Below are 23,552 nucleotides of genomic sequence, written 5' to 3' on the forward strand. Positions count from 1 at the left end.
AATCACCCCCCACTAGTTTACACTTCTCTTATGGATTTAAAATGAGTAAAAAGAGCTGTTGATAATGTACAAGGGAAAATAGAATTTAATATGTTACTTTTGCACACAGAATAACTTTGTGAAGCTGATTATACACAATGGACCAGAGTCGTGGATAGCAAGTGCAAGCCTTGCTGAAATCTCTGGGCTCATCTCAAGAACAGATTGAACCCTGAGTACATGTGGGAAGGAGCTGGATGAGTAAAGAGGTATTATTTCTTACCGCATCTACCACTGAAACTGGGAGGCTGTTCAGTAGGAACATACAGAGCAATTAATCTATTTTTCTCATGATGTTTTTCCTCAGAAATAACCTAGGACTTTTCTCAGACCAATAGTTCACCTAACCCCATCCCCAAGACTGGCTGTGAAAGAACGGGATATAGGATGAACATAGGTGTTGTGTTACTTGACTTTCCATTTTATTAATGCTTAAGTGATTAATTAATGAATTCCTTACCACTGGGATGTGGTAGTTCAATAAAATCATGAATTCCTTCCAGAAATACTTGCACAAACAGAATGCAATAAGTAAAGTCATTGCTGAAAGAAGCTGGGAGGAAAAAAAAATCTGATGCAGAAAAAGTCAAAGCAAAAGCCAAGTATAAGAGAGCTCATCTGAAAAATCCTACTACCACAAAAATAAACCAAACCAAAACCCCATCACTGTGTTAGACTTCTGAAGCAGGTTCCAAAAAGCAGCACCCCACAGCGTGTAGGACAAGATCAGGACATTAATAAATAATGCATGTCCTCCATCAGAGATATTTTAATTTATCCATCAACATGAATTAATTAATAATTTAAAAGGGCACTATGATACCCATGTGGGAATTCCTATGAAATGAAAATCCAAGCAGTTTAAAATGCAGTAGATTGCTCTCTATTAAAAAACATGTTAAGGGATTTACTGTATTACTATTTTACTTTAAGCAACAAGGTTCTGATGTGTTTGAACATCATAGTGTGCCATTTGCAATCCAAACATTGCAGGATTAAGTCCATCAAGTGACTGATCATAAACACAAACAGAATTCACACACGTGTCTTTCATGAGATGCTAAAACAAAGCAAAAAACATTACCCAAATTTCAGTTTCTCTCATTTAAGCATATTTTACTAATTCAGTAAAATTCATTTTCACTCATATAACTTACACCACAGCCCTTTCCTTCTAAAACTGTTTCAAATAGTTTAATTACTGCTACACATACAAAACTATTGTTGTTCTCAGAACAAAAGACAGTAGAGTCATGTACCAATCAATACCCATCCTGAATGTGCTTAAAAATATTCAAATCTAGGTGAACAAACGGGCAAAGTCAGTATGTTTCTCTTCAGTGTTTCAGTTCAGTGTGTCAGAAATTCTGCTTATGGACACGTATCCTTTTGATTAAACAGTTCAATTTTATTTTTGGAAGTTTGAGCTAACTCAGAGTAGGATTAGTTTAATAAACATGGTCCTCATAAATTAGTGGGTGAGGTGTTCAAGCTGTTTGTTGGCTGAGCCTGTGCTGCTCTCTTTGAACACATCATACACAAAGCTTTTAACAGACTTGGAACAGATTTCAGTGTGAGGAAGTTTTCTGTAACAAAAAGTACTCATCAGACCCACTGTTGTGAAAGAGCTCCTATAGGAAGTGGTATCATTCCTGGTACTTTAAAATTAGGAAAAAATCCTGCGAGGAAACAATTTGCATGTGCCTTAGTTTAAGTATGTATGCACTTAAATATGCATATTCCAAACACATATTTCCAGTTTGATCCATTCAAAACGCTGGCAAAAGTAACAGTCACCACTAATCTGCAGTAGCTTGTATCTGACAGAGAAGCTGGATAACTTAGGTGAAGTTCCAAAGGAACCAATGGAGAAATTGATGCATGAAATAAGTCAGCTCTCCCTGGGTATCACAGAGGTCCCATGTGGAGGTTCTAGTTGCTCACCCTGAGAGCGATCTCCTGACCCTGCATCTTCCATGTGGGCACTTCTGGTAACACTGTCATTTTTGCAGCAGTTTCCTGTTTGATATTAACTAAGCTGTCCTACCTTCTTTGCAAGGCAAACATGGTTTTTGCTCTGTGACAGATGACTTTAGAAATACAGGTGGACAGGCATTTTTAATTAAAGTCGAAACAAAGTTAAGTAAGCCTGAAGTGCATTCTGCTCTAGCACAACATTAACTCTTAAATAAATCGTGGGAAGCCTTGGAGCCATGTGCTGCCTCTGTACAGCAGATGGCATTACAGGTAATATTTATCATACTCCAATTCCAAGGCGAAGTAGTAGGGAGGGAGTACTGACGTCAGCTACAAGTGAATCAGTCTTAACACAGGCTGAAAAACTGCTTGTGCCTTCAACAGTCGATTACGTTGTACAGCATTTCTGCCTTGTGCTCCCCATCTCACTTATTAGTCTGTCTGAGCAAGCCTAGCAGGAAGAGTTCATTTCATTTTGCAGCTTAAACGAACTGATGTAAATGGATCTTGGACTTTGAGGTGGGAAGATTCCACCCAGCTGCTGTAACCAGGGGAATGCCCTTTCCTCCAGTTTTTGTGCCAAATTTGTGCATTTGAGAATTTTAAACAAATACCACTTGGCAGGATCTTGGCCCTGAGGGTACGATAATAGTACTGAGTGAGACAGCAATGTACGTACAGAGATCTATCAGTGCTGATAGTGAATACTAGGAAGAACCAATCCTCTTGTATTTCATTCAAAATGGGGGCTTAGTGGTGTTTTTTTCTCCCAAAAGCCGAGTGATCTTCTGAATGAAAGCAATAGCAATCTTTCATCTGGGGAACTGTCATCACAAGGAGTGAAAGAGTTCAGCAAAGGTTAATTATTATTACGTAAATGATGTTGTCTTCCTTGGCCGTCTGGACCAGCCTGAGTGGATGACCAGGGATGGAGGGATTATGAATTGCTCACGGCATGGCCTCGCAGGAACAGAGTCATGCTCTGCCGAGTGTATTTGACAGCCCTGCTCTCATGCTGAGTTTCTCAATCTGTGAGGCATGGCCGATTGATAAAGCGCTACAGAGCGTGTCCCATCCTGCTTCAGGGAATTCACTGCGATGGGGCATGGAGAACTCGTGCTCAGCTGGAAGTGAGGTGGGGGATTACAGATGGAGAAGCGGTGTGCAACCAGCCAGTGTAGGACAGAACACCTTGTGATGGTGAGAGCTGTCTCAGGGCACACCAGCACTGTAGGCAGGACTGAAATCTGGTGCCTTAAAGCAGGAGTTAGGCTGGATTGGTCTTAGCATAGAAGGGACCTGGACAAGAAGAAGGAAGAATGAGTTAAGGGAAAGAATGACTGTTGGGGAAACTCTGAAAATATGCACTTCCCTTTCCTGCTCTAGGTACGAGAGGAGGTGAGACAGCAACCCTGATGGCCATGGCAGCAGCACTCCTTTATTAGCAGCACGTTGGCAAAATGGGCTGTGCAGCAGTTTCCTAGTTCAGAAAGGCTGGGCTTAAGTTGGTCTTTGTGGTCTCTGCACTTTCTTTCTCCTCATACAGAATTACAAAGGGGCAGATTATTTTTAATGAAGTTTGGATACCATTTCAGCTTCAGGCTGAAGCGTTTCACACATTGCACACTTTAGCACTTCAAAGGGGACAAACATTGTCTCTCTGTCAAGGTGCACAGCAGCCAAATGCTCACTGTGCCTTAATGCTGTTAATGACAGTTCTTCAGCAATGCTCCCGGCGGGCTGGATCCCTGCTGTACACCGCACAGCTTTTCCTTTCACCAGCTTAGGGTTCAGCTTTCACACTTCCCTCTGCTTTATGCCTGCCTTTTGTTTTGCTCTTTATGTATCTCTGGGCACGCAGTGCAGCAGCCTCGTTAACGCAGCACTCAGTGCACGTTCAGGGCTGCCAGCCAAGAGCTCTAGGCAGCACCAAACCTTTCTGCGCACCCAGGGCTGGCAGCAGGGAAGGATCAGTCCTTCGGGGTCTCCATGCCCTGAAGCCGTGCCACCCGCACAGCCATGCCTTTGTCCCACGTGCAATGCTAAGTGTCTGTTCTGTGACGATCGCACCCTGCAGCCTTATCTCAGCACTCTGCAGCCTTATCTTTAGTGCTCTGGCATCTGTTTGCCCTACATAACGGGTGAATCCTCTCTACTTTCACCTGTTTTCCCAGAAATCACAACCATCAGATGCAGTGAGTTCGCATTACACAAAACCGCACGCTGCCAGGGAAACATGAGGAGTCGTCCTTTAAAAATACTTTTCAGTGCCGCATGACTCACATAACCGTCCTTAATCACCAGAAAAGCGCAAATGGCCACCGAGTCCCTAGGAGTTATTTCGAGCACGCCAGACACGCGGCCCGATATGGGCGTGGAGGGCACATAGCTGGGTTAGGCGCAGCCCCGGTGTTGAAAACATAATTGCAATAATGACAGGTAGAGCTGGAGGAGGCGGCGAGGAACCGGAGCCCAGCGCTCGACTCGTGGCCGCGACCACCGCAGCGCTACGGCCAGCCCAGATCCCGGCGGGGAACCGGGGCCGCCCCAGCGCCGCGGGGGCTGCCGGGAGCGGCGCGCTGTTATTGTCCCGTAGCATGCAAATGAGGTGCGGTGGGCAGCCAATGGGAGGCTGCGCTCGGCCCAGCCGCCGCGCACGCGCGCTGCCCCGGGGCGGGGCTGACCTCTCCTCACCGCTCGCTGGCTGCCGAGCGCCAGGCCCTCGGCTGTGCACGCGCGGGGGGAAGATGGCGGCCGCGGCCGGTGGGGAGCGGGGGCGGCGCGGCGAGGAGCGGCGGCTCTGACCGGGGTCTCCTCAGCTTTAGGGAGAGAGCTCGGAGGGCTTCCGCGGGGCGGCTCGGGAGTAGGCGGAGCCCCCCCTCCCCCTGCGCGGGGGTGGCGGCGGCGGAGGGCGGCGGTGCCGGCCGCGAGGAGCCGGCGCTCGGGGTGTGAGGGCGGGAGCCGGCCGAGAGGGGCGAGGTGGGCGGGGGGAGGGCGAGGGGCCGGGCCGAGGAGGGACTGCCGGGCCGAGGTGTGGAGGGACCGAGCCGTTCGAGGGGCTGCGAAGCGGGCTGCTGAGGTTGGCCGGGCGCTGCTGCTCCGCGGGGCTCGGCCGGAGGTCCGGAGCTGTCGCGGCGCTGAGGCCCGGAGGCGGCGGGCAGCAGGAAGGCTGGCTCGCTGCAGGAGGCGGCTGCGCCGGTGGCTCCCCGCGTTCCTGGCCTTGGGCTGCTGGGCGCCCCACGCCATGTTCTCGGTGCTGTCCTATGGCAGGCTGGTGGCCCGGGCGGTGCTGGGCGGCCTCTCGCAGACCGACAGCCGTGACTACAGCTTAGTGACGGCCAGCTGCGGCTTCGGTAAAGATTTCCGCAAGGGGATCCTCAAGAAAGGCATGTGCTACGGGGATGACGCCTGCTTCGTGGCCCGGCACCGCACGGCGGATGTGCTCGGTAAGTGACGGCGGTGCGGGTGACCTCGGTGGCTTAGGGACGGACCCCGGCTCTGCGCCCTTACTGAGGCTGCGGCGGGGCCGCCGTCCCTCCGGGCGCAGTGCTGGGATGGGGTGGCGCCGAGGCCGGCGGCCAGGAGGCCCTGTGCTTCACGCGGAGCTGCCCCTGAGGCCTGGTGGCTGTGGGAGCGGGGAAACACCTTTATGGGTGTTTTCCTCCCTTTGTGCCTCTAAAACCTGGCTGAGCACCTGGTGGCTGCGATGCGTTTCCATGTAAAAGATCGCTGAATTGCACGCTTCCTTATGTTAGTGCATGCTTTGTCCTTGTCAAGTGAAAGGCAAAGTGACATTGAGGCTGGTTTCAAATGTCAAACTTCAGTTTCGGCGGGTGCTGTGTCCTGATTGCTTGCTCTGCTTTGTGCTCGTCTGCAAAATGGATCTTCCCAGCTCAGATTTTAAAAGTAATGGGAAAACGGAGGCAGTCAATAAGAATCTTCAGTTTATGAGAAGTGTTGCTTTGGACAGTGCTTGACCTTTCTCCCGTGCAGTCAAGGTTGAATTTGGCTGACACTTTGCAAAAGTTGCTTTGCAGCAATGGAAGTAAATTTACCACAACTTTAACATTAAAGTAAATTAACAAAAAAAAAAAAAAAACCTTTGTTTTTCTCCCTGTCATTTTAAATTAAAGATGCTGAGAACTTGCTGCAGTGTCTTATGATATGACAGTGCCTGGAATTCAGCTCTGTCACTGTAGCTTACTTGCTGGTTAATATAGCTAAAACATTTTCTCAGGAAGCTGTAACGTGGTGCTAGGCAACAGTATTGCTGGTTATTCTAAAAGGGAGCCCGTGCTGTAGTGGTGATGCTACAGTTTTCAAGGAGATGTGGAAAACCTGTCTGTGTATTTAGACATTTTGCATCTTTTCTCTTGCGCCTGTTCCAAGGAAACTTTTTCCATTTAGATCAGCTGTTGGACAACCACACTCCAACATGTGACTACGGCTGGCTGCCTTTAGGTTCTTACTAGGCCAGCACTGATAAATAAGTAATCTGTATTTGCCCTGAAGAGAAATGCAGAATATGCTTCTTGTGTAAGTGGATTCTTTACATGGTGTAGATTTGGACTCATCAGATGATGTTTAGGGGTTTTTGGCCGTATTTGGTCATTACCATATGAGGATTTCCAGCTTGTCTTGCCTTCCAGCTGGAATTAACAGAGAGTTGCATTTCTAAGTTTGTCTTTGCATTAATTTTCATGGCAACTTGATAACAAACAGTTGTAACTCCACTTAAGGATCAAACAGCAAAGACAGCTTCAAACAAGGATGTCTTAAGTCCTTAGCAGGAAGAAGAGGCTTCAAATAGAAAAGCTGCTTTTTGGTTTTTTTTTCCCTGTAAAGCTGTTGTCATGTTCTTCATTGCTCTTTCTAATATTAACATGTATCAGTAAAGCAAAACTGCTGCAAACATTCTGCAGACGTTAACACAGTATAGCTTCTAATGCAATCTCAATGCTTTTTCTTCATCAGTAGTTCTTAAGCTCCAGAACACAGTAGTTTTCTCCTCGTTTCTGCTATTATTCATCTCTTTGTTCTCCCTTTCTCACCAGCTGTTCAACACTGCTGCAAAAGAAGTTTCAGCACCAGTCTTCCTGCCCTCAATTCTTCTTGCTCTCATCGCAAATTTGAGGCTGTTTATCTTTCTTTTTCTTTTTTAACAAGCCTCATAAATTTTGTACCAACTCAATACCTGCCTAACTTTGCACCTCAGAAATCTGCCCGGGCTGAACTGTGGCTTTAAAAGCTTCATTTTTCAGCATTAGTTTAATGAAGAGGCTCAGGTGGTTTCAGTGAAAGTGAGTGCTGAACACAATATAACACTTGTAGAGAACAGTGAGTTTCAAGTTAGCCTGCCCTAGTTGTCATCACTAACAAAGCTATAGCATATAGGAATTTAAAACTCTTCCGTGCCAGTCTTTTCCAGAATCTCTGTATGGAAAGCATGCTTGTGTGGGATGGATACGGGCGTGGTGTTACAGTGAAGGAGCTACTCCCAGCCACTTGGCATGAGTGCTTGGGGTTTCATTTTCTTAGGTCAAACAAAAGTTGGCCAGGGCTAATGAGGCAGAGTGTTTACAGCAGATACAACAATGCCAAGCACTTCTTTTGTGTTACGCAGTCTAGAAGTTGACAGCGTGTCTGCTAGCCTGTCCTTCAGCCTTTCCCTGTAAGAAAATGAGGACACTTATGGAGATGTGCGTATTTCCAGCTGTCCCGCAGTCATCAAGGCTTGGTGGGGTCTCTTGCTGGTGTACTGGAAGCTTTGGCTCTTTAGCTCTTATTTTGACTTCTGGCTGCTATATACCTCTTACATTTGCATGTTTTCTTCCCATTGTGAGCAGAAGGAGGAGCAAGAATCTCAAATCCATGACATCCTTTGGGATCGCAATGAGGAAAGGAAATAACATTCCTACTAATGTTCGTTTCTGGAGCTCCACGTTTCAGGCCCGCGTGTGCTTTCTGCTGCTGCTTGTACCATTGTGTATGCTTGCTGTTGGTGCCACTGTTGTTCAGACCCTCAGAAAATTACAGAATGCAGTGATGAGAAATATCGAAAGGTGTCTTCTTGAACATACGTGTCTTCCTGCTCGTGTCTTAAATTTTTTGTAACTTTAAGATAAGTGTTTTTCCAAGCTGGAAAACGGAATTTTAGGAACTAATACCTTTGTTCCCTTCTAGTTGGTATACGGGTAAAAAACAAAAGCACTAGCCTTAACAAAGCAAATGAGTTCACCAGTCTGTAGGTGCTGAGATTGAAGCTGGTGGTCTCTTTCTCTGTTGTTTGGATCTGCCTTTTCTTGCTTATTCCTGCCTTATCAGGCTCCTGTTCTCTTTGCAGTTTTTTAATGGATTTTCCGAACTGTTGTGTGACTCATGATTGAAACATTGCAGCAAGCAGAGTGCATCCCGTGACAGCATCACTTCTACACTGTCTGCTGGGTAGAAGTTTGGGTGTAGCCAGAGTGACTTGACTAGCCTTCCAAACCATGGAAGCTGTGGTAGCAGAAGGGGTAGGAAACAACTGGTGGCAGTGGTAGGAAACAAGTGGTTGGCAACAGGGTGCTGTTTGTCCACTACAAAGTTAAATTTGGCAGCTGTTCTATCTGCTGCAAATCTTGGTGGTTTTCTTTGGAGCTGTAGTGCAGCTACTCTACGGTAAGAGGAATGGTGCTGTGTGTGAGAGTTAAGTTTGTCATCTGCCTGCTTAGGAGGTATGCAGCTCCCCAGAGAGCAGTGAGGCCCTCGGAAGATTGTTGGTTTTGCTGTCATCAAGAAAAGTGAACTGCAAAATATAGAAGGATTTGTAGGTGAAATGTCAGAGATGTTCTGGCAGCTACAGAGGAGGAGGAATTCTTGCTCAGATGCCTGAAGGTCCTGTAAGACTATGTTAAGTTGTTTATTTGGTATCATACCTATTGAAGAGATTGCTGCTAAAACTTACCAACGCTACAGGAGGCGAGTGGTCTGCTGAGCTCAGTGTACAGCTCTACCTCTTCTCTTGGGAGAAATGGAAGCATTCTAGAGGGAATAATCAGCGTCTTGAAAAATGTCACAGACTGTTTTTGTACAGTAGTCCAAATGAGGCTTTTTTAACATGAGAACAAGTATTTCCATTTGCAGAGGAACTACAGGTTGTTGAGAAACATCTCCATTAGAATCACATTCACTGACATACTTGTCTGTACAGCTAATCCAAATGTCAGCAGAGCTGCTAAGTAGCACTGAATGTAATCTCTTTGAAATTAGTGGCTTTCTTTCTGAGGATGAAGCTAAAATCTGGTGATTCTTCCTTACCACAGTTTCTGGAAGAAAACTGCACAGAGCAAAAGCAGGTTCTGTCAGAAGGTGCAGAAGGAAATAAGCAAAGCACACAGTGTGCTAGGTGAGGCACTTTGCATACCTATGTTGCAGGAAGTGTTGTTGCCCTGCTACAGCTTCCAAAATCACTGAGCAGTTGGGTAGGAGAGATACCTGAAAAAAAAACTTGTTTCCTGAGCAATGGTGTATTGTTGTGGGAGGTGGGAATAATAAAAGGAACTGCTTCTTTTTCCTGGAAGTAGGTGCACAATTGAGTGTTTTCAGTTCCTTGTTTCTCCTTCAGCCTCTTGCTTTATGTTCCTCCTTGTCATTGAGCCATTTATTCTTCTGGAACCTTTGAAGTTAATGCAAGCCGAGGACAGGTATAAGGTTTAAAACGCACAGTGTGAATAAGTAACCTTTCCTTTTGTAACTAGTTACCAGTTGAGCCCCACCTGCCTCTGGGGAAGGTATCTGACCAGGGTTATTGTACACAGTGTGTTCCAAAGGGAGCCTGAAGGAGGGGGTGCTGGGGAATGGGTGCCACTTGGCTGTAGCATCCCCTCCCCTGCCTGCTGCCAGTCGCACTGCTGGAGGAGCTGCCGGACCGTGGAGCTTATCTTATCACTGATAAACTAGGAATCTGATCGGTTTATCTCAATTCTGAGGTAGTGACGAATATTAGGTGCTGCATTTCACACTCATGCAGCACAACAGATTGTGCTTCGTTGCCATTTTAGTCTGTCCTCTGTGTCAGATGCAAAATAAGTCCAGGCCCATAAATATATCCTCTCGATGTTCTTTTATTAGTGAATCATGGCTAATTTGGGTAATGTTCTCCAGAATCTTAAAGTTCAGTTTGATGAGTGGAACATCTTACGAGGTTTGCAGTGTTTGCATGCAAGATCAGTTCCTGCAGGCACGCCCGTGTTTGCCTCGTGCCTCCATGTGCCCATTCTTCTTAGCTGTGTCATTCTCACAAAGTTTTTTCCAACTTTGTTCACATTTACATCTTTTTCAGTAGGAAATTAAAAAAAAAAAAAAAAAGTATATTCCTTTCCTATTAAACTGCTGAGTTTATATTGAGAATTTGAAGATACTGGCTTTCATTTCGAAACCATACAGAAAGCAGGACACGATGGCTGAAGACAGCGAGAACTGGGATTGCACTGATGTAAGGCAAAAGCAAGGAAAGTGGGTATCTGAGGTGTGCTGCAGGGCTCCCTGTGTGCTCTGCCTGTGTGCTGCGCTGGTCTCGATGGCAGCAGGGCCTGCTGACTGCGTGCCTGAGCAGGAGGAAGTGTTTGGCTGCTCGGGCAGCATGCCTTGGGTGCTAACAAGGTCACCTAGCTTAGATTAAATGGACTGGTTTAGAAATGCTTTTTAAAGAAAAGGAAAAAAACAACTTTGTAGAAACCCCCCATTGTCTGTGTTGGGCGAGGCAATGACAGCAGCGAGCTGCTGAGCCATGCGGAGGCGCTGGGGCTTGAAGCATTCTGCAGGGCATGCTTGTGAGCGTGCTGCTCCGGTCTGCTGCTGTGCCAGAGATGGAGAAGGAATGCCTGGCTGTGTGTTGGACCTCCTGCAGGTCGGGGCACCTTGTGGGCATGGGAGGCACTGGCAGCGTCCTTGTGGCTGTTCATAGCTTACAGAAAGCAGGCAGGAATACAAAGCAGAGCAAGGTGTGCCGCCATGGTTGTGGATTCAGATTTCTTGCCTGGAGTAAGAAGTGAGCAAAGAAAATCAGGTGGCGTGCTCTTATTTTTACTTCAAAGTTGGTTCTGATAATTAACCTCATTGGGTGCTTTCTGCGTTGGCTTGCTTTCTTGCCCCGTATGCTAATGCTGTGCTGTTTCTGTTGAAGTATTTCCAAAGAAGGCTAACACGAAAATAGTTTACTGAGTATTCAGGGGTACTCCATAACTTCTCACAAGCTTGTTTTGTAACAACCTTAGGAACCAGGAGCAGTATCTGGACAGTATCTGTCAAACACTGCCCTTTTCGTTGTGTCAACCTTTTCACTGAAGCAATGCTTGCTATGATCAGCTGGCAAAATTACGGCTGGACTGCAGTCATCTTAAAGGGAAAAAGAGCTGCTCTTCGGGTCGCTTAATGCAAAGCAAAGCATTATCATCTAGACTGGTGCTCGGCTTCTATTTCAAGTTCCAGATCAGAGCAGAAACCCTTTTCTTGCTGGTCTCTTACACTAGCCTGGTTTGAGTGGCAGCAGAAAGTGAGGGTTTAACCCAGCGTTACCCTGAAGCTGTGGGACCTGCAAAGGGAGGATTAGTTTTCCCCTGCAGAGAGGAGGAAAGAAGTTGTGAGGAGTGCCAGGGCTGCCTCCACGTGAGCTCTGTGCCAGAGCTGCTCTGAAGAAGGGAAGGCAGGGATCTGCCTTCCTGCACCGTTCTTCTAAGAAAGCAAGCGGACAAAGCAGGTGTCTAAAAGGTTGTGCACTATTTTTGGGAGAAATCTGATTAATGTTGATGGGCTGTTCAGAATCTGGATGTAACCTCTTGTCAGATTAGAGTTCGTGCCAAGGTCGGCTCTAAACCTTCCGTCTCAGTTTCAGATGGTGACTGGAATGAAGGGCATTTGTAGATGAGGCAAACTTACTTTTTACCGCCTCAGTCAAATTTTCCTGCCTTTGCTAGCAGTGCTCTTCTTTCTGGAGTTACAGAGCTCTCAAAAGTTGAAACGGAGCACAGCTGCTGTTTTAAGGAGAAGGTGCAGATGTGGGCCTGGATAGGGGGTTAAAATGCTGGGGATCTTTTTTGACATATCTGCTGTGTTACTCTGACCCAGCTCAGGAGCTTCATCTTCCACACTATTTGTCTAGGAGATGCCAGAACTGATTTTCTTCTGTGTATGAGACAGCCAGAGCGTTTTTCTTGCTCTTATTTCCACTGACAATAGCATCATGTTGCTGTCAACATCAGCATAGTGATTGGCTCAACTGTTTGTCTCTCTGACAACCCCACTTGCACATAGCATCTTCAGTGCTTGCCTGGAGTTGCTCAAAGCTTGTGAAGCTTTGGCAGAATTCATCTCATTTTCTGTTTCGAGTAACAACAGGAATAACTGAACCATGATCAGTTTTCATTCTCTTCCTTGTCTGGAGTAAGCAACGAACTGTCCTTGCAGACACAGGGCCCAGCTTTGTGTAGGCTTGCTCTGGTTTGGGGGTTAGGCTGTTTTGTGTGGTCTTATTTCTTTTCTGAACACTTCTTTAAAGCTGAAGATCTGTTTCCACAAAAATTGCCATGCTGTGTTTCCTGCAGCTATTGAACATAACATGCATTTTGGATAACGTTCCTGTTCACCTAACTTGTTTTCTGTTTGTTTTTTCTTCTAGGAGTGGCAGATGGTGTCGGTGGCTGGAGGGACTATGGGGTCGACCCTTCTCAGTTCTCAGGGACTTTAATGCGGACATGTGAACGTTTAGTAAAAGAAGGACGGTTTGTACCAAGTAATCCTGTCGGGATTCTCACTGCAGGTTATTGTGAGCTGCTGCAGAACAAAGTACCTTTGCTTGGTAAGAGGCAAAAACGTGAATTGGATCTGTGTCCTGTGTTATTTACACACGTACTTAAGTACGTGCAAATATTCGTATGTATCTAAATACATGGATATAAAAATAAGTCAATATTGATGGTAAGCAGCCTTTGTGGGTGGAGGTGATTCTTCACCAGTTCTTGCAGGGAGTTTGAACGTTGAGTTTTGCAGTAGAATATGCTGCAGCATGCACTTGCTATGCGTAAATAGTTCTGTTGATTGTGGCTTTTTGCTGAAGCTGTGCAAGTAGAGACTTTCTGATCATAGTTGGATGCATCTGCTCGCTCCTTGACTTGCTGTTCCTGTTGCCTTTTATGTCCAATGAACTTTAAACCTAACAGGCTGATTAAAGTGGCTCATATCACGCAACCACTGATAGCCTGTGGGTTTACAGTTCTTTGGAAAGGAATCGTTAGACATGTTTTTGAATGCAAACAGATGCTTAGCATATTCTTTGTCAAACTTGATTTTAGATAGTGCAATCTAGCTGCTCTGGGAGTTGTGAACAGATTGAAAGGCAGTATTTGACCTCTACTGACAACCTTGCCAACAGAATGTGTTTCTGAAGGGCATGTGACCTCTTAGGCACCAGGAAGGTGTTACCCTGTGTGATACGCATGCTTCTCACCTGACCTTAAACTTCTGTGCCAGGAGAGTGCTGTGTAAGCTATATTTAGCTTGTCTGCTGAGCTTAGCACAGATGTTCTTGCATTATATGCCTAAAGAATAGGTTCAAACCTCAGAAGTGACCTTAAGTGTCACCAAAATAGCAATAGTTGTTAATTCCCTTGGGATTTTGCACACATAATAGCGCTCATCTGTGCAAGGCAGGTGTAGCTGTAAGCAATCCACAGAGTGGGCTGCTGGTGAAAGCTCCCTCAATTCCTTTGTAGACAGAGGCAGCCCTGCTTGGCTTGACCTTTCGGATCCTGAAAAGTGGCATCTGCTGAGTCACAAGATCTGCATTCTGTGGTGGCCTCCTAGTTACACTGCTAATACAGCCAAAATCTGAAACTAGTGCTCCTCCACCTGAACTAAACCAGAGCTACCACAGCAGTGGGCATTTAGAATTCATTTCAAATCAAGACTTCATCAGGAAATTTTCATTAGGCTTGAACTTTTCCTTCCTGCTGCGCTTTAACTCTCGATACTTGGTTCATCAGGATTGAGTCTAGGAAATTATTTTTAAATGAAACTGGAGTGGGAGGAAATTGTGGCATTTACTTAAATGCTCTTCCTGTATTGCAGAACAGTGCTGGGTGCTGTTGTATATAAAACATGAGTCTTTCCAAAGATACTGCTGTGACTTTTCCTTCACCAAGAGTGGAGAAGGTCCTGTGTATTCACTAGAGAACAAATGAAGCACGGGGTTTTCCAGGCAGCTCCCTGGGCTAGAAAGTGAAACATCTGTAACACGTGATGCCTCGGGCCAGCTGGCCTCCTTGTAGGCAGTACAGTCATACACTTAGCTCATCTGTGGTCTGTCCTGCACACAGGTCTGCTTGGAAACCTCTGCTGCAAAGATCTGTAGCATTTTGCCTTATTTAATGTGTATTAATTTAATTTTTGCATGAATGAGTGCTTTTATTTATCCCGATTTGTAAGCTTTGATAAATACTTCAGCCGCTGGGCAATGACTAAAGGCAGTGAAGGAATAAGTGCTTTCTGTAAGGTGAGCTTGTCACTGTGTTCTGCTTGCTTTCAGGAAGCAGTACAGCTTGCATAGTAGTTTTGGACAGAACAAGTCATCGTTTACATACAGCCAACTTGGGAGATTCTGGATTTTTGGTAGTCAGAGGAGGAGAAGTAGTACATCGATCTGATGAGCAGCAGCATTACTTCAACACTCCGTTCCAACTGTCGATAGCTCCACCAGAAGCAGAAGGAGTCGTCTTAAGTGACAGGTAAGATGGGAAAGGATCTCACATTTTAAATCTGTGTAGTGATCAGCTCCCAAAAGGTGACAGTTTTGCTGCTTCAGTGTTCCTTGTATAACGCAGCGTAGCACACGGGTTTAAATGTGCCCAGTGGCTTTACCTGCCTCTGCTGCAAACACTTCTCACTGTGTACTTGATAAACTTTGTAAGCTGTTGCACAGTCAGAAGTCATTGGCTTCACGGTTACTCATCCAGCATAGCATGTTCTTACCATCTGTAATGTGTGCTGTTCTGATCCACGGGAGAGCACTGCCTGATAGAGGTGCTGTAATGAAGACTGCAGCTGTGGCTGTGCCCATCGCCCTGCATGAGTGACTCGTCTGATCAGCAGCGTTCATTCCCAGCTCCTGTCTGTGCTCCCCTCAGACTGCCTTGGAGTACACTAATGTAGATATTTTGGCAGTGAGTTAGCAGTGCTTGAAGAATAGAGGGGGGCCATGTGACTGTAGCCCGTGGTTCCAGGCGGCTGTGTTTCCAGCAGCATCTTGTGTTTGACCAAAACCAGCAGAACTCCGTTTGGCAGAACACCAAGCTGGGAAATGAGAGTATTAGGAAAGGACAATCTGTTCACAGAAAGGAGTTGCTTCAAAGGCAGACTTGTGTCCTCCCTCGAGAATGTCAGGCTGATAAATCCTGTGCTGTGTGAAGCCTCACCAGTAAACTCAAACTGGAGGGGGGGAACAACAATTTGTGCAATACACAAATTAGAATACAGCTCTCATATCCAGTATGGTCATTAAACTGATGCCTCTCTTCTAAATACAAATGACAAAGGCATCTTCAGAGAGGGATGGCAGTAAATACAGAATGCAATAGGCACCTTAGAGTTGGATGCAAAGCTGTCAATCTCAAGGCTGATGCCATCAAGATTGTAATTTTTAATGCTGAAATTGCTTTTTTTGTTTGTTTGCTTTGCTTTTGAAAACACTGCTTGAGAGCTGTTAGTCAGTAGTTCCGTTCTTGCACGTGGTTTTATTTTGTGAGGCTGCAGAGAGGAAGTTAGTGTAGAGCTCTGAAATTGGAGCACTTGCATAGTCTAGCTTCTTTATTAGACTAAAAGCAAATGATTGTTTGAAATTCCAGAACTATTAAAATCTTTTTTCTAAAATTCTGTGTCTTCTATAAAAAGACCCCCCAAAATAGCATAAGAGTAGTTAATATGGTCCAGTGGAAGTCAGGGAATTAAAGCAATCTGAGTCATCACACAGTGAGAAAGGTGCAAGATAAACGAGATCCCACACTTGGGTTCTGAATCACGATTAAAGCTTTCTGGCTGCTCTTGACATTAATTGGCACTCATGCTTGTTGTCTGGATGGTTTTCCCACCTTAATTTTTTTTGTATTTGGTCTGTATGTGGGGCTGGGCAGGCAGTCCCAACTCTGACCTTCCTGGAGGTGCACACCGTCTGGATGGTGGGATGGCATTGAGGATGATGGCTGCTCTGCTTTCTCGCACAGCCAAACAGCACGGCGCACCTCACTTCTCTCTGCTAAAGAGCTCTGAGGAATCTTTAACAATGAAGATTTTTGTTGTCATGCTTGATCTGAGAAACAGGTCCTAGAGCAGTATTCATGGCCTGAATAGGTGTTTTCTGCTCTTGATATTGCATGATGTTATCAGATGTAAATAGTCCAACCAGCTGTGGTCTCCTGGTAATGATTTCCAGTCATGCTTCCCATTCCACTGCCACAGCAAATGATTCAGAATCCTTAAGTGCTTTGGCCATTCTCATTATGAATTGTCCTTTCAAGTGCAGTTCTGTTACATATTTGGGATGGGTGAGAAGGAAGCCCTGAACTGCCATTCTCCTTAATGGTTTCCATGGAGACACACTTGCGAAGCAGATTAGTTTGCGGAATTGTTCATCTGGGAATTGTAAATGCAAATCCTTTGTGTAATAGCTGGAACATCACCTGTTTGCAATCACAGCTCTTTTGTTGTAGCTTTCTTGACAAGCTTTCCCAGTGCAAAAGCTCCAGTTAGTGATTATTTCTTTTATTTCTAGCAAAACACGTAACAGTGGTGAATTACAAAAGCTGTCTGTGCTAGTTTGACGTTGCTTGGTGCCTTCGTGAAAGCTGGAGTCCATTTCTTTGACATGTGTCATTTCCACAGCCCTGATGCTGCTGATAGCACTTCTTTTGATGTCCAACTTGGAGACATTATTTTGACGGCGACAGACGGATTGTTTGACAACATGCCTGACTACATGATTCTGCAGGAGTTAAAAAAGCTGAAGGTAAGCGGGAGAGATTCGGAACGTGTGCGTCTTTGGCGGCCCTCGCAGTTACTGCCATTTCTTTTATGGCTTTGTTTTACACATAAAAGGCCCACGACCAAGGGCTGTCGTTTAAATTTGCCAGTTAATACCATGTTTGAGCAGGGCTGTTGGCCCCAAAGCGCTCTCTCTCTCTCGGATCTGCAGCCAGGCTGAATCCCGAAGCAGCAGCTTTGGCACAGATGTGCTGAGCAGCAGCCAGCAGTGAGTCGGTGGCTGCTGTAACACAAGGGGGTGGAGGGGGGACTGGGGAGAGGTGGGAGTTCAGCAGCAGGCACTGCACTTAGCTGCCTGTATTTTATTTGCATTTGCAGTTGTAGATTAAATAAGTGGAAATACAGCTTTCTCTTAAGGGTTATTTGGGGCAAGGGAAGCTCAGTACTTAGAAAGAACGGATAGTTTTTTGAAGGCTTATAAAACAGTAGTTCTGAAAGTCCGGAGTGTCTGAACTGTGGGCTGTGTGTGTGGAAAATCTGATATTAAAAAAAAAAAAAACACCTCTCAGCTAGTTCTCCAGGTTGGTGACCACAAACACTCCTTTAAACAGTAAACATACATTAAACTATTTTAGTTTGCGTGAGAGCGTTTAGCTTAAGGCTATTTACAGAAAGGAAAGTATGCTTAAGAGGTATCAAGATGTATAACTTCCCTGGGGGAAGCATTTTGATGTTATGAGATGCAGAGGAGGCAAACGTGTAGAATTACAGTGTGGTTTTAAAAATATTGTGCCTGCTCTTATCCTGCAGGTATGTAATTGAAAGGTGGTGCCAGGCAGAATGGGTCCTTGCAGGCTAAAGGTCGGAGGCCTCTGTCTGCACACGAGGTAGACTCTGTGCTTCCCCTCTGCAGTCCCCCCCTATCATTTCCTCTCTTGTTGGTGCTATGATCAGAGCAGAAATAGCAAAGTGTGCAGCTGTGCTGTGAAAGGGAATGTGGGATCGTGCCACAGCACAAGCTGTCAGAGGGGCTTTAACCTGGTTAGCAAAGGTAATGATGGTGCTGAAGGTGTCAGCATGCTGTCGTGGGCTGGAAGGCTCTGGTGTGCTAGCTGCCAACCCGAGTCGCTGATGGATGGTGCCACAGCATGCTTCTGTTTGTGGTACATCCACCTTTTTGTTGCACAGACAAGAGGTCAGCAGAGGTGGGTGCTGGAGATTCACTTCTCCGGAAAAAGTAAGTTGAGCTCCATCTATTGGTACAGTTGGGAAAGGCACCGAAGTTCCCCTTGAGGAAATTCAGCCAAAAGTTCATCGTGGAGAAGCCTGCTGAGGCCCCAAACTGCAGGGAAGACTTTCTGAAATGACATTTAAAAATAGTTCTCAATAATAGGGATGAATTGTCATGTTGTGTTGTCTGGAGTAAGAAAAGTATTGAAGGAAAGCAACAGGGAGAGTGAATAAGAAAAGAGCATGAGTTACCCATAGAAATTCTGCTCTCATTAAAGCTTTTCTCATCTTACTTTGAAGGTGCTCCTTCTTCCCAGGTGTTTTTGTTGGTTTGGGCAAGAGGCTCAGACTTAAGGCTTTCCATTCAAGGTGTAAAATGTCATTACTTCAACTGAGTCTCTTTTGTGAGGGTAAAAAAAGTGGTTCTTTCAATGCGAACTCTTAGTTATCAGCTCTGTTAATTAACAAATAGTGATAGAGGCTTCCTTACAAGAATACTTTTTTCCTCATCAATTTAGAACTCCAACTATGAGAGCATACAGCAGACTGCAAGAAGCATTGCTGAGCAAGCTCACGAGCTGGCGTATGATCCCACTTACATGTCACCCTTCGCACAGTTTGCATGTGACAATGGCTTGAACGTGAGAGGTAAGATTTTCTTTTCTCTTCCTCCCACTCTCGCTATCTTTAAGAAATCTTCAGCAAAGTAAAGCTCTGCTTAAAAATCCAATAGGAAAAGAGAGAATTAAGAAATGTGCTTGGCAACAGAGCAGCAGTGCTGTCAGTTTGGCAAGGACCCCGGTTCCTGACGCTGGTCATCCCAGGCCCCAGCCAGTCAGCAGCCTCCTGGGGGGAAGCAGCTGGAGTGCATGGAGCTCTGTGCACTGACTTCTGTTATTTTTTTTCTTTAATATGGATGCTGCTGCCACAAGAATCCAGCCTGACATAAGTTGTCCAGGCTCCCAGGAGAGCTGTGCTTGACCCTTTCCTAGGATTTGTGCATGGCTGTGGATTTTTGTTGTTCAGTTGTGGGATGTGATTTTCTGTTAAGGTCTTCCAGTCTTGATGCGTTTTAGTCGAGATTCTGCCAGCTGTTTGGATTTCTTTCTGAGCTTTGTACCATTAACCCCCAGCCCTGATCTCTGTTGGTTCTATTTCCTATGCTCTAGAAAAGTACTAATGCCTGGCAGAGTTCAGACTCCAGTCAAACGATGTTTTTTAATTAATAATTAGAGAGATCCTCATTATCCCTGTATCAAGAGGGCAGGATTTCCTGCAGCACCTTAAACGCCTTTCATAAAGGTTGATAGTAATGAATCTGCAGATCTCCCAAGTCCTGAGACCTCCTGTGACCTTCTGTGTAACCAAATACCCCGTGAGCTATTTCTGTGCAACTGCAGTGCATTGCAGCCTACTGAGTCTTGAAAAGTGATAGCTGAAAATGTTAGTAGCTTTTAGCAGCATCTCACTATTGCTCAAGAGGGGAGAGAGCTTTTTTGATCTTTTGAATGCTCCCCTCAGCTGCATTTTGGAAAGGAAGTAGAGGAAGCGTTCTCTGCTTCAGATTTTTAATATTTAAACTAGGAGCTTTCCATGGGGCAGCACCACAGGCTATAAGAAGACAACCCAGCGTGGTTTGACATCATGCTTTTATTCTTATATTACAGGGGGGAAACCAGATGACATCACCGTCCTTCTTTCTATCGTAGCTGAGTACACAGACTGACGTGCCTGCAGTGCCAGCTGCCGATGTGTTCATTATCCCCGAGCTCCCAGCTTCACACGTGTGGTTTCCTGCTGGCAGGATGGCTTTCTTCCTTTGCAGCTGATCTCTGCAGCCAGTTTGCGAGCTCGTTGCCTGTCTTGAGACACAACTGAAGTCCTTGTTAAGAACCACTCTCGTAGTGCACTGGTCTCTGTCTGCCAGCAAGAAGTGAAGAAGCAGCTCAAGGCTTGAAGCATGTCTTTCAGAGCTTAGCAATTGTCCATAAAAGGGGGAGGATCAATCCCACATTGTTATTGCATTTGAAATGTGACTTTCAGATGAGTAGAATTGGTTTATCATCTTTCAGCCTAGATTCAATAGCTAAAACCTCTACAAGAGGGCATATTATTCTATCTGCTAGAAACATTCACTGTTCGTTAAAGGGTATGTTACAGAACACAGTTTCATAAGCGTAGTCTTGTTACAGTGGTAGCTGAGGTCTCGTGTTCCTAAGCTCCGGTTTTCAGGAGGTTTGTAACTGCTGTAAACATTCTGCTCTTGCCATACACGGTGTCAGCCTAGGAGCCTTTTCTAGTTCGGAATTTCAAAAACATACTTTAGGTCAAGTTGTATGGATGCAAATGTGTTTTGTGATTTCAGGTGCTTAACCGTGATCTTAAAGAGTTCTGCAGATCATTCGTCCATAATGGGGCTGGTATCTGGATGTTTTGGCTGTGGATAACTATCTTTTTTTTAAACAAAAACTATAACTTTGTCTAAAAAAAAAAACAAAAAAAAACAAACAAAAAACCACCACCAGAGATGGTCGAAGCTGAGGTCCTTCAAAGCATTTTAACCCATCTGACCAGCACAGGTGATATGGCGTCAGTGCTGCAGCAGGAGGCTGCACAGAGAGCAGATCAGCCTCAGCTCCGAGCATCGTTACTTTGGTACACAAATCTTGTTAACGAAACATCATTTGTCTGAATATTGCCACTCTGCAGCACAGCACGTGCTGCACCAAGTGAAGGCCAGACGATCCTCGTGTTTTCTGGCTCCCACACGCACCTCTTTGCTTATGCTGTGGCAGCAGCAGTACAGAAATGGAAACCATCAAAGAAAAATCAGCAAAACGCAACATTTCAGAAACTAAAGCGTAGGGTTTTCAGAATGAACCTTAATGATGTTTACAGTTATCTGACAGCCACTTTGCAATATTACATTTCCTTTGGAATCACAGCAGCTCGCAGTTGTTCCCCCCGTTCCAGCAAGCTTTCCTTTCTATTTTGAGGTTCATACAAATAGCTGATAGCTGTAAAGATATATATATTTTTGGTCAGTTTTTCATTAACTTTTTTGCTGGTAGAAGAGTATGTAGAAATAAATTAAAGCCATGTTTTTATATATAAAAAGTCGGGTAATGTCGATGTCTAGGTGAGTGCAGTTAAACTCGGTCAGTAAGCAGTCTTACCTGCTCTCAGGAGGAGATCTTTACTACCTGGTTTATTGCATTAAAACTGTTTAAGTTTGAGGTTACCTCAACTTGTTTAAAGAATTTTTGTGGACTTGTACTGTATATTTGCGTAACTATGTCGAGCTTTTATTTAAGATCATTTAACATGTACCATGTACATGTCATTTTACTCTATTTCAATGCATCGTGCTTGTAACAGGCATTTCATTTATAATAAGTGATTAATTTGGAAGCTCTTCAGTAATTTATCTGCTATTCCTAAATTGGCGTAATGTTACGTATCTATTTTAAATCACCTTGTAATTACTTGTCAAAATGCCTTAACTACCCTAACTTGACCAAAATCTTATTTTGGTGAGGGTATGGGGAGGATTATGTTAATGAAGAAAAACCAATTAGTTTTGCGATCCGTGGAGCAGTGAGTGGTGGGTAACTTTGCACAAATGTCAGTCTTTGTTTTTTAGAACTGAACAAGCTGGATCCTGGCTTCTCGTTGGAAGGAATGTATTCATGCTGCAGTACAGGGCTTTGTTTCTCGTCCTTGGGAGGGGTGTTTCCCTCTCACATCTGGGTATCTTCACGTTTTGTTCTTCAGTATTGACTGTCGTGTTTCTTCACTAGAGCTGATTTGATCAATTACTCTTTCCCCTGAACTTACCTTAAACGATGCCCTTGTAGACCCGGACTGTTTTGCACTCTGACTCCTCGCTCTCACTACGCTCATTTCCAGCCTTCATTTCCCCCCCCCCCCCCTCCACTTTTTAGAATTATAAATTGAGAAACGTACGTGGATCAGAGAGATGAGCACAGCAGAGGTGTGTGAGGTGCTGCATGCTCTGTGCTCTGCCTCTGCTGGTCCAGGGCTGGAATCCTCCACCGGAGAGATTCGGCCGCCTCCCCGGAAGCGAACTGTGCTGCCTGCTGGGTTTGAGCCTCTGCCTTGCTGTTTGTGTTGAAGCAGTTCGTAGCTGAGCGGTGTCTGTTAAGCCATCTGCCTCACATCACATCCTGATTTATTTTTTAATAAAGAACAAAATTGGATTTTTATTTACAATTCATGAGTTTATCCCTCACTGGACACACCAAAGACCAGTAAAGCTGATAGCTTTTCCATCTGTTTATAAAGCAATACTGTATTATAAAGAATTGATATTTTTATCACGCGCTTGTTTTTGTTTTGTTTTCAGATATGCACTCGAAACATATCAAACTAATTTCTTCCTATGAACTTAAGCTGTCTGCGCACAACAAATTTTTGGAAGAGGAAATGACAGGGCCCATACTATCACAGTAACTTTAAACGATGCACGAAGCAGGAACGCTTCTGAGCAGTTAGGTTTTGTGTGTTGGTGAGAGGAGGGTACAGGAGAGCTGTTCCGTAGCATGGGGACATGAAGGAACGGCCTCAGCTGCCACGGAACGTTCCTGTTAGCTGACAGGAGCTGGCTGTTGTGGAGCAGGGATGGGAAGGGAAGGGGGATCCCGGTGTGTGCAGGAGTTGGGATTTCTGTGGCTGTGTTACTCGGTATATGGGTGAAAAAAGGGCTAAGATGTGAAATGGAAGAGTCTGTGGTTCCGTGCTACTTGGACAGCTATCTTTGGGAGACATACAGTGTACAGTTTCTCTCTACACTTTGTGCTCATAAAGAAGGTATGGCTGAGGAGAAAAAAAAAAAACAAGATTTTGGGACCAGACAGGACTGGGTGAGGGAGATGAGAGAGGTGAGGTAAAGCATTTTGGGAAGGAATTTCCATCTCTCAGCAATGGGCATCCTTTCTCTAGGGAGAAACCAGACTGTGTGTGTAGAAAAGGACTGTATGAAGTAGTTTCTTCCAAAGATAGCTGAAAAAATGAAGCAAATCCGAGTCTGTATCTAATGAGGATGCTTTTTTTGTTGTTGTTAAATGAGACTATCATCTATGCTTACCTAAGAGGCAATTATGTGAATTTCATGTCTGAGGTATAACTTATGCAGGAATAGTTCTGTAAATACATTTAAATGAATTGTAAAGATATTTAATAAATATAGTATTTATACTAAAATGTGTCTATTTTAATCAATGTTGTCTGCAGAAACTGCTAATGGTACAAAGCACGGGTCAGGTGCCTGCTGCACC

At 45.0% G+C, this 23,552-nt stretch overlaps 1 protein-coding gene across 1 annotated transcript; it reads left to right on the forward strand.

Moving 5' to 3' along the window:
• Nucleotides 1-5,219: 5,219 nt before the first annotated feature.
• On the forward strand, nucleotides 5,220-23,478 carry PPTC7 (protein phosphatase targeting COQ7). Its single transcript, XM_042828956.1, has 6 exons — nucleotides 5,220-5,462; nucleotides 12,674-12,853; nucleotides 14,579-14,777; nucleotides 16,927-17,050; nucleotides 18,774-18,903; nucleotides 19,923-23,478. Exons 1-6 carry the CDS (start codon nucleotides 5,261-5,263, stop codon nucleotides 19,979-19,981), a joined length of 894 nt encoding a protein of 297 aa, XP_042684890.1. The 5' UTR covers nucleotides 5,220-5,260; the 3' UTR covers nucleotides 19,982-23,478.
• The last annotated feature ends 74 nt before the right edge of the window (nucleotides 23,479-23,552 follow it).

Source organism: Centrocercus urophasianus, unplaced genomic scaffold, assembly GCF_019232065.1.
Source record: "Centrocercus urophasianus isolate 14NV4802_14NV808 unplaced genomic scaffold, USGS_Curo_1.0 seq_30, whole genome shotgun sequence".
Taxonomy (NCBI): Eukaryota; Metazoa; Chordata; class Aves; order Galliformes; family Phasianidae; genus Centrocercus; species Centrocercus urophasianus.

Excerpts from the sequence above, each read along its gene's own strand:
- PPTC7 (XM_042828956.1), top strand. The coding sequence starts at position 5,261 with ATGTTCTCGGTGCTGTCCTATGGCAGGCTGGTGGCCCGGGCGGTGCTG. Across the intron at positions 5,463-12,673 it reads CCGCACGGCGGATGTGCTCG|GAGTGGCAGATGGTGTCGGT; the intron begins GTAAGTGACGGC and ends TTTTTCTTCTAG. Across the intron at positions 14,778-16,926 it reads GGAGTCGTCTTAAGTGACAG|CCCTGATGCTGCTGATAGCA; the intron begins GTAAGATGGGAA and ends TCATTTCCACAG.